This window comes from Mandrillus leucophaeus, unplaced genomic scaffold (assembly GCF_000951045.1).
Source record: "Mandrillus leucophaeus isolate KB7577 unplaced genomic scaffold, Mleu.le_1.0 Scaffold816, whole genome shotgun sequence".
Taxonomy (NCBI): Eukaryota; Metazoa; Chordata; class Mammalia; order Primates; family Cercopithecidae; genus Mandrillus; species Mandrillus leucophaeus.
Genome location: NW_012108875.1, coordinates 94511 through 105445, shown reverse-complemented (window position 1 = coordinate 105445; position 10935 = coordinate 94511). Strand labels below are relative to the sequence as shown.

At 38.2% G+C, this 10935-nt stretch overlaps 1 protein-coding gene across 1 annotated transcript in view; it reads left to right on the top strand.

The window, feature by feature from the left end:
• The first annotated feature begins 2652 nt into the window (after positions 1-2652).
• LOC105530372 (melanoma-associated antigen C3) overlaps positions 2653-10935 on the top strand; it is a 74858-nt gene continuing 66575 nt past the window's right edge. The window contains 2 exon segments of the mRNA XM_011967893.1: positions 2653-2671; positions 4391-4530. Of these exon segments, the coding sequence (XP_011823283.1) occupies positions 2653-2671; positions 4391-4530 (159 nt within the window).

Genomic DNA, 10935 nt, shown 5'->3' with positions numbered 1-10935 from the left:
CTAACTTCGGATGTTTTCATATTTTTATGAATACATCTACATATTTATAAAATCTCTTCATTTCCTGTGTTGTTTTAATGTTTCCCAAGACTATACTTTAATTTACTGACCAAATTTTTTATAGGGTTGATTATGTTCCTTATTTTTTCCTATTGATTTTAGAGTTATTTTTTAGTTTCTCCAATTGTTAAATATCTGTGGTCATTTTTGTTCTTCAGCCACTACTGCAGAACGTGGCAAAAAATACTACTTAGCTAGCTGTTTTTGCTTGCTGTATTCCTGTTCTCTTCCCTTCCACGTTACAGAGCGTTTTACATATTGGTCCTATCTTGTTATTATTTTTCTTCTCATTTATTTTGAATTGGGGCCATGGATTATCCCCACTGCCAAAAATAGATGAATACATTTTCGTTGATATCTCTGTTCTAGGAAAATTTTTGACTTCACCCTCTCTCCACTTTGAACAGTGGTTCTCAAACATGGATGTGAAAAAGTGCAGAGCATCAATCACCCCTCCAGACCTACTAAAGAAATCTTCCGGCCGGGCGCGGTGGCTCAAGCCTGTAATCCCAGCACTTTGGGAGGCCGAGGCGGGTGGATCACGAGGTCAGGAGATCGAGACCATCCTGGCTAACATGGTGAAACCCTGTCTCTACTAAAAATACAAAAAACTAGCCGGGCGTGGTGGCGGGCGCCTGTAGTCCCAGCTACTCGGAGGCTGAGGCGGGAGAATGGCGTGAACCCGGGAGGTGGAGCTTGCAGTGAGCGGAGATCAGGCCACTGACCTCCAGCCTGGGTGACAGAGTGAGACTCCGTCTCAAAAAAAAAAAAAAAAAAAAAAAAAAAAAAGAAATCTTCCAGTTGCAGTTTCAGAATCTGTCTTTTTTAGCCCAACTTCCAGAACTGGTCTGCATATTTTTTTTGAACCAATGCCTTGAAACATGCACTGAACAATTTGCACATTTATTATTTCTATTCTTTGTTCAGACATTTAGCTCCTTTATGGGAACAGGGGGCTTGGGGGACAGTGAGGAGATATCTGGGGCTGTGAGTAGTTGCAGTCAGGAAGTTTTTTTCTTTAGTTGTTGGTCTGTTTCTTAGTTGCTTAGTTTGATACTCTCATCTGTTGATGAAGAACAGCCTTTTTGTGTTTCAGTTTACTCCCTCTCAAAGTGAGAAATTCATTTTCATAAAAAGTCCAAGGTTGTTGAGGTTTTTGTTCTGTTTGAATCTATGTATTTTTCTGTGCAGAAGGCTGTGGCTCTGATTCTCAAGAGATTGCTTCTACTTCTCTCTGACATTCTGTCTGGTTACAAGGAGGGTAAACTTCAGGTTGGCAGGTAGTTAGGTAGGCAATCACATAGGTTGTGTGGCTTTGCATCTCGTCCAGCATTTAGTTTCTCAGGAATGCTCATCTGTAGTGGAGAAACAAGCTCCACACAGTGCAGCCTACACTTCCTCCAGATCTGCTGAAGTCTAATTTCCTTGCTTCTTCAAATTGGAAGATCTGGACCAAGGTAATGATAGGGGTTACATAAAGATTTTTGAGTCTTCTTTAAATCTGGGCCAAATTATACTGGATCTGAATCATACCTCAAGAATTATATTGAGTAAGAGTCAGTTTTGTTTCAAGTTTCAGCATTGATGAATTATTTCTGTTCATTTTGGTTAGTCACAGGGTGAGAGGTTTTATAAGCCCACACTATTTCCGCTTGCTTTCCCATAGCTTATTCAGTATATTGAAAAATTTTCAGGAAACAACAGCAAAACCCTACATAATATTCCTTGTTGAATATCAAATTTCTGTGTTTGACTTTCCATTGGAATAATTCAGGAATCTCTACATAAGACAATGCTTGAGGGTAAAAGATGAGTGAATGAGGAGATCTTTGTGAAATTGAGATGACTGACATCAGCTCTGAAGCCATACAGTCATTAATAGTAAGTTTCTGCTCTGCCATTTACAGGTGCTGTAATCTGAATTGATCTTTCAACTTGTTCAAAATTCAGTTTTCTTTTAACTTTGTAAAATAAAAATAACCCTTGTTACTACATGTTGTGACATTTTTAATGCAGGTTAAATGTGATAATATAAATCTGAAGTATTGAACACTGTACCTGGCATGGAATGAGCTCATTATAATATCAGTCTCCTTATTCTTTCCCTTGTTTAACCATCAGTGGTGAGAAACAGCTGTTGATTTGCCAAAATATATGCATAATTTTATAAATGAAAACATCCGAAATCTCTTTGGGTGGCCTATTAAGGAATGAGCTACAGGGTTTTTCACCTTTATTACTACTGACATTTTGAGACAGATAGTTCTTTGGGTTTTTTGAGGGAGTGCCATCTTGCTGAATTTAGAACGGTTAGCAGCATTCCTAGTTTCTATTCAATAGATGCCGATAGCACCAAGAGCCACCCCAGTTGTGACAACCAAAAATATTTCCAGACTGCAAAATGTCTTCTTGGGTTGGGGTGCAAAATCACCCCCAATTTGAGCACTACTGAGCTAGAGAAATGAAAAGGACATTGTATTGGAAGAGGGTAGGGACTTAAACTTTGAAATGTTATTCATAGCCTGTAAGAGGCCCACCTTAGCTGTTTCTCCCATTGGGTGAACTAGGCTTTTTGTGCCTAGGTGTCAGTGAATGGATGTCAGAGCAGAAGGTAGGAGACAGGAGAAGAGTTTTCTCTATTCAGAAGGAATGGAAAAGATGCAGGGCAGTGTCAGAAGGTTTCAGATCTCTCGTGAACAAAGGCAAAACTTCTGTGTTCAAGACCGGAAACACATATCTCAGCCAAGGGAAGAGGCTAATTGAGAGGAGTGATCGTGGCTCTTCTTCATTTTCTTAGTAAGCTCCTGAAGGTGGCAAGACTGCAGAAAAGCAATGCATTTAATACCTCAGGGACTTGGTGGTGCCTGAAATTGAACATGGAGGCACTGGGATGATTTCACTGTGCCTCAGAAGTTATTAAACTGGGTCAGGCAAGTCTGCACTCTGGCTTCCCACGTGCAGGTGCAAGCAGTGGCCCCAGTGGGGATCCGAGGGCAGTTCCCTGGCTGGTGGGGTAATGTTCCAGGCAGGAATACAGCTGCCTCTGCTGCACAAAAAAATCTGCCTGAAAAGTGGGAGACAGCAGGTTGCAATAAGCCCCACTCAGCTCCCACACGCTTGGCAAGTCAGTTTTCATACCCACAGTGTTCAGCTAACTGGGTTTCAAGTGGCCTGTGCTCAGCATTTAAAACTGTCCCAGGCCGTAAGCTTCCCCTGTGGACACAGAAACCATATCTTTCAGGCCGCATCCTTTCCAGTCCACCTGTAAAGCAGGGCCATGAAGCTCATGTGCCTGTTGCCACAGCACACTTCTCACTTGCCCCTCGGTTCTGCCCAATCAGCTTTGTCCTTACTAAGGATTATATCACAAATCCCAATTGGGCACTTTTCTCAACCTGTGACTGCAGCCTGAGTTAGACTTCTGCAATGTTCCCTGTGAGGTGGGATCAGGAATGGCTTCCCTCCATTCCTGCTGGAATCTGGGAGTGCACACAAAGCATGTCCTGATGTTACTCCTTCTTATATGTTCCTTACTTTTCTCTGAATCACGTCTAGAGCTGAGTAGGTTTGAAGTCTTCCCTCATGACTTGTATTGCCTGGCTCCCCTGTGGGAGTATATGTCATGACAGCAATCTGTCCCTCTCTCATGCTCTGGGGACTAACGGTTTTCTGTCTGTTTTATGATGTAGTCCGTTGCCTGCCACTTCATTCAAAGGGTCTGTGGTTTCTTTCAGTTCTTATGTTAAGTTCTTATGTTGTTTCTTAGGAATAAATTTTACAGCATGAATCTCTACACGCAATTTTGTCTTACTAAGCGGGATAAGTATGCTTATAATGCTTCCAATCTGTCATCTTGGAAAAAAAAGAAGAAAATCTATAAATATTTTGACTATAATGTGCTATGGAGGAGACCTTTTCCCATTGTATCTGTTTAGGAATTGATGGGCCTCCTGTATCTCAATGTCCAAGTGTCTTGCTCAACTTAGGAAGTGTCATCTATTATTTCAATAAATAGGTCTTTGAAAACATGTTTTCTCTCTTTGCCTTCTGGGCTCTCAGTGATTTTTATATTTGGTCACTTTATGTTGTTAGATGTATTCCAAAGGTTTCTTTTATTATTTCCTTTTTTTTCTTTATTTTTGTCTGACAGTGTTATTTCAAAAAAAAAAAAAAAAAACTGTCTTCAAGCAAAATGTGATCTTAAAATAAGTCAGTTATGATTGAGTATATTGTTGAAGTTTTCATTTGTATTTTCAGTTTATTCACTGCATTATTTGGCTCCAGAATTTTTGTTTGTTTCTTTTTTATGATATCTATCTCTTTGGTAAAGACAGGGTGGCAGTGGCCAGGCTGCTGCCCTGCCACTGGGTGTTGGATGCCACTTTCAGTGATGGCAGTCTAGGCCAGTGGGTGAAAAACACATGTGCCACATGTGCCTTAGCCCCAGTGGTGCTCACACCTCAGCCTCAGGTGTGGTAGCCCATGAATGCTCACGTCTAAGCTCAGGTTAGCAGCCAGCTCTTCTTTTGCATCTCATCCTCCGTGTTGCTTGACTCCGAGACAGTGTGCAGTCTGTTGGGGGTGAGGCTCTAAAGTGCTATCTTGCCCAGCCCCAATGTTCATGTCTTTCCCTCGATTGCAGTAGCCTGTGGTCACTGGTGTCTGAATCTCCAGGGAAACATCAGACACTTAGTTTGCACCTAGGCGTCAATGCCATTGGGCTCCAGGACAGTATGTAGTTCATCAGGGGTGAGGCTCTGCAGTGGTGCCTCACTTGTGCCTCAGTCCTAAAAGCAGCAGCCCACGCCTTGACCCCACCTCTGCACCAGATGCCGTAGTCTATAGTCACTGGTGCCTATGTCCCTGGGTCAGCAGTTTGTGCTTCTCTTGCACCTCAGCCCTGGACTACTGGGCTCCAGGGCAGTGCTCAGTCTGTTGAGGGCAGGGCTCTAAAATGGTACTTTGTTGTAGTTGCTTAAGTCTCAAGAAGGGTGAGGGACCCAGCTTGAGCACTCACCCTGAGGCAGTGCCATCATACAATCTCCTGGCAGCTTTCTATGTTAGTTTCAGGGCCCATGACGGTTGAGGGGATATCCTGTGGTTGGGATTGTAGGAGTCTACGGTGAGAATATGGACCACTGAGGCTCTCTCACCTTTCCTTTCCCTGTATTTTGGAGTCTCTCTCAGCTCACAGATGATCCTGGATGAGCAGGCTGCCTTGTTTCCCTCTCCATCTCTGCTCTGAGTATTGCCTATCACTTTTTTAATGAATTCCAGTGATTTCCTTTGAATTATATATTCAAAGTGTGATTATTGACTCACTGTTTGGTTCTTTTTAATGGAGAAAGTGAGTACAAAATGCCTCCAGGCTGCCACATTCATGATTTCCAAGAAATAATTTTTAAAGGTTTTTAAATACTTTATGTAATTATAATGATTATGGGCATAAGAAGAAGAATTATGGAGAAGAATGGAGCGAAATAAAAGCTTCATTCCCCCTGCTATGATATTTGATTATATCTTGAGGTCAAATTGATCTTTGCTGCCTTGGCTGCCTGCTCTGGCTACAGCTAATCCTGGGCAGGCTTTGCAGCTCCTACCACTTCCAGGCCTACAGCTGCAATCCCAAGCTTGCTCACCAAAACAAGTGTTTATTCATTGTATCTTCAGTAGATTTTATCTTATAAATATGAATTGTTTATATGCATTTCTAATATATCAAATGCTTTACTAGCTTTTTAATATCTTTATATCCATTTTCCCTGGATCATTAATTACTGTTCTTAACTCAGTTGTTCTTAACTGGAAGAGATTTTGCCACCTAGGGGATACTTGGCAATATCTAGAGATATCATCGGTTGTCATAATTGCTGGCAGCAGGGAATGCTACTGGCATTTAATAAGCAGAGAGAGAGATGCTTCTAAGCATCTTATTGGACAAAGGACGACCTCACACAAGAAAGAATTATACTGCCTAAAATGTGATGGTGCTGACAGTGAGAAACCCTGAGTTTAACATAATGTGCTCAGAACTCTAAAAATGATTCACTTTCTCAAATATTTGCTGCATTTTTTTCTTCTGGTCAGAATGTGCACATTGGAAATTCTTCCTGAAGCATTTGTGTGAGCAGAACCTATTCTATAGCTGTTAAACGATTGGCAGGGAGGTTGATAGATGGAGGTGAAGTCAGCCAAAACTTAACTGATGTTTAACAGCCAGGAAATACCCAACCTGGAAAGTATTCATTCATAGCATCAGAAACCACTAAAGAAAAATGATATTTTACCTCTGAGAAAGTGAACAGCAAAAGTATAGTCTTTCTAATTAGTTTTTAGCTTGCAATCTAAATAAATGATAAGTACAGAATAACAATCAGGTCACAAACTATCATTTAATTTTAAGAACTATTTTCATAAGACTATTGACATAAAAGTGACTTAAGAAAGTGAAAGTTACATTTAGCACAGGATTTTGCATTTTTCAAAAGTATATGATATTGGAAAAACATATAACTACATATTTTTTGAATTTGTTCTATGTAGCAAACTTGGCCCAGATCTCTTTAAGAACATTTCATAAATTTGGCATCATTACTAACTTCCCCATGTTAAGAAGATTTTCATAGAAGCAATATTTTCTTGTGTCTCTAAATGGGAGAGAGTGCTTCTCCCCACTAAATTACCATATTAAAGCGGACTGTTCAGCATTTATTTTCTTCAACCATTCTGTCTAAAATTCAGCCTGATGTGATAGCAGGAGTCCTCCTGCGAAGTTGGTCAATGGGTAGTTATGCTTTTGTGTGTTTTTCACATCAAAAAACCCCACAAGAACAAAAACAAAATAAACACAAAAGTGCTCAGTAAATATTTAATAAATAAATTGTTTTATTCAAGGGGATTGAGAATGGACCTTGTTCCACTGCTTATTTTTTTCTGTATTTTCAACATCTGCCTTTCTACTGGCTAATTAACCAGTAGAAAATTTAATGCTGTGCAGCTATTAAAATTATATTACAAATTATAATTATTAAGATAAACTTAACAGTTACACTATTATAACTTAAGTTATAAACTTAACAGTTATACTATTAACCATGGTTTATAAATATGTTTAATATTAAATAAAAATTTAAGAAAGAGGAGGTATCAGGAACCACTTTAAAGGTGAACTGTAAAAAATAATGTGATAATAACTTCACTCTGCTTTTCCTTCTCACTTCTTTTCTTGTCTCTCCTTTTCTTTCCACTTAAGCCTCACAAGAGTGAAGCTTCTTGTCTTTCTCTTCTTACTTACCAATCACTCTTCCTTCAACCTGGTGCCCTATAGACACCTATCTCTACAACTCAACTAAAGCTGTGCTTTGCAAGACCATCAAAGACATTTTAATTATCAAATCCAAAGGTTCCTTTTGGATCTTTCAGGTCTCCAAACAAATTGCATCTTCTTGAAGAGGAATTTCCTGACCACCTGAGTTAAATCTCATGACATTCTCAAATATATTACCATATTTTACATTCTTGATAGCCCCTAGTACTTGATGAAAAAACTGCCTATCAGTTATCATACATATTACCCGGGTGATGGAATAATCTGTACAGCAAACCCCCATGACACAGAGTTTACCTGTGTAACAAACCTGCACATGTACCCCCGAACCTAAAAGTCAATAAAGAAATCAACTGTAGATATTTGCTTATGTGTTTATTTTCTTTCTGCTCCCACTAGAACGAAAGATGATTGAGGGAAGGGACTCAGCCTTGTCCACCAGATCCTAAATGATACTTAGTAGACACATATTAAGCATTCAAGTAATATCTGTTTACTGACTGGGACTGATCAATTTACCTCTTACATGACCTCTCTGGAACATTTGTCAGTGACAACAGTTTGCTTCTAGATGCCCCCTTCATGGCTTTTGAAATAGTACCCTTCCTTTTCAGTCTCTTTTGCTAACTTTCCAATATGATGGGATCTGTTTGAGAAAAGGGACTGCTATTAGCATATTTGCTGGCACGTGAAGGACTCTCAAAACACTCATAAAACATCCTTCTATTTGGGCTTCAGTATGAAAGATCTTAACTGACCTGTGTGTTTAAAATGACGTGTATTGAAAGAAGTATTATTTTTGGGCCACGAAGATGCGTAAATATTTCTAGTGTGATAATTAGGTATTGAGAAACTTGGAAGTGTATGAACAGATAAATTGCTTAGTACTATGAACTGTAGTGTTTTGGTACTTGGTCGGTACCATTACTTGATTGAATGCTGTGCAGCTGTTAAAATTATATTACAAATTATAATTATTAAGATAAACTTAAATTATTTGTTATAAGTTAACAAGGCATGACACAATATTGTGCATAGAATATAAGTACAACTTTATAAAACGTATGCAACAATGAAAACAAGCAAGGAATGAAACTTGCTAAGTTTTTGTTTCAATGATTTTGTTTCATTGTTTCAATGAAACAATGAAAACTATAACAGAGACTGTAATAGTAGCTGAGTCATTTTATGGAATTTCAGATGTTTGTTCTTTTCCAAATTCTCTGTAGCCTTTTAATTTTCGTATGTTTTAAAAACAATTCAAAGCTGAATACACTTTAAGCATCCTGTAAAACTTGGAATGAACTTGTGTTGAAATGTCAGAAGAGGTTAGTGGTAGGTGTTGTCATGTTTGTTCAAGAAAGAGAGGTTAGTGATGGTGGTGGCATCTTTGTTCAAGAAAGAAATATGTCCCCTATTATTCATGGCCTTTGTGATTTCCTTTGTGTTTAATGTATTCCACAAGTAGATTCTCCTCTCAAGGTATCGCACCCTGGAAATACAAATAAAGACTTAAATTACTCCCATGAAAGTGACTTCTTCTAGCTTACACAATGAATCACTGGCAGACCTGGGAATGAAACCCCTCAATTTACACTCTTAGACTTCATAAACATCCCTAGAACACTTCATCTCTCCTACATTGTTAGCTATATAATGAAGAGTTCTACATTTATTAGACTATAAGTCTTATGTTTTCCCTTTGATTGCTATCGCTCTAGGTGGCAACAAAAGTCATTCTAACTTCATTTATAAGAGCCAGGTTTGTTTGACACACACATTGTGGAGTTTACTAAATTATTGCTTCTTCTCTCTCATTTATAATTTTGAGAATAATCTATGTTCTTGAAATTTATTGCTTCTGCATTTGCAGAGGCATAGAGAAATGTGGCAATTTATTCATAAAAAGCTTTATCATGGAAATGAATGACAGTAAGTGTCTGGTTCACAAGATGATTAGAGTAACAGAAAACACACAAATTCCAGCTTTATCCATACAACAGTTTTCAAGGCTATGTAGTTAGAAAAATATGATTGGAGGGTTGATCTGAGTTTAATGTATGAATTCACAGCCTCTGCAGGCTGTCCCTTACTCTACAGGAGTGAGGCCATCAACCTGCAATGTAGAAGCTACTAGGCCAGAGTACTTTTGTCTCTGCACACAAGAATGACTTGCTCTCCGCTAATTTAGACAACCCATATACTTCCTTATTAGTGACTAGCTACATATTTTTGTATTGTTTCTGATTTGAATAAGTTTATTGTGCATACATTGTCCAATTATAGCAACCTTGACCTGGAGAGAAAGCTCATCTTCTCTAAAGAATACCTGTGAGGGAAAAATGAACTTCCTTCCAAATATATATCGCCCCATGAACAGAATGCTCCTCAAGCAGACATACAACTCCAGAAGAAAAATCAGACATTCTCTTAAGAAATCAAATGGCTCGAGAGCAAAAACTTTGATACCGTTTAGATGACTGCCAGCATACTCCCTACCCAGATAATCAAAGGCAGATCTCTCTGATTAGTAAGCCTTGACCACATACAAAGAGTGCCCCCATCAGGTTTTTGATGTTAGTTTGTTTTCATCTTAAATACATGTTCAAAAGAGTATATACAAGTGCAGTGTAAACAAGCAGACAGACAGCTTCAGAAGTCTTAAGAAATATAATATTACCATTACATTAAAAAGCTTCTATGTGCTCTCTCCAAGCATATCCCTTATCTGGGGATTGCCACCATGTTGAACTTTGCAGTACTCATTCCCTTGCTCTTCTCTCTGGAGTGTATGATGTTAATATCTCTCAACAATATATTTTACAGTTGTCCCTGATTTTGAAGCTTGTACATACCGTGTCATATGTATAAGTTATTCTGACTCTTTTCCATCTGATATCATGTTTTTGAAATTCAATCCTGTGGATATATGCAATTATAGTTGATTTAGTTTTACTGATGTACAGCATACAATTTTATGAATACACTAAGATCTATGTATTAATATTCTTCCAGTGGGCATTTACCTTGCTTGGTGGCAAATTTTCAAACTTTCTATTGTCTGAATATGTCATTATTTCACCCTCACATTTGAAAAATATTTAAATTTGGCATATGAGTCTAGCTTGGTGGGCTTAATCCCTTCTTATTCCCTTGTTAAAAAGTCAGCTCTCAGTGTAATTGCAATATGTGAATTATCTTTTCTCTCTGAATTCTTTTAATATCTTCTGTGTGCCTTTGGTATTCTGGTGTTTCACTGTTATGTGTTTAGGTGTGCATTTATTTTCATTTATTTCACTTAAAACGTGTTGGTCTTTCTGTATTTGAAGTTTAATGTCTTCAAAAATTGTGGAAAAACATTATTATCTCTTTGACTATTTCCTTGACTCCTATTTTCTACTGTCTGTTGAGATTTTAATTACATATATATGAGGCCTTCACTCAATACACCGCGTCTTCTAATTTATTTTTTATATTTTAATCTCTGTTTTTATTAGGCAGTATTCTAGATAATTTCTTCAAATTATTTTCCTTTCCAATTTAAAATA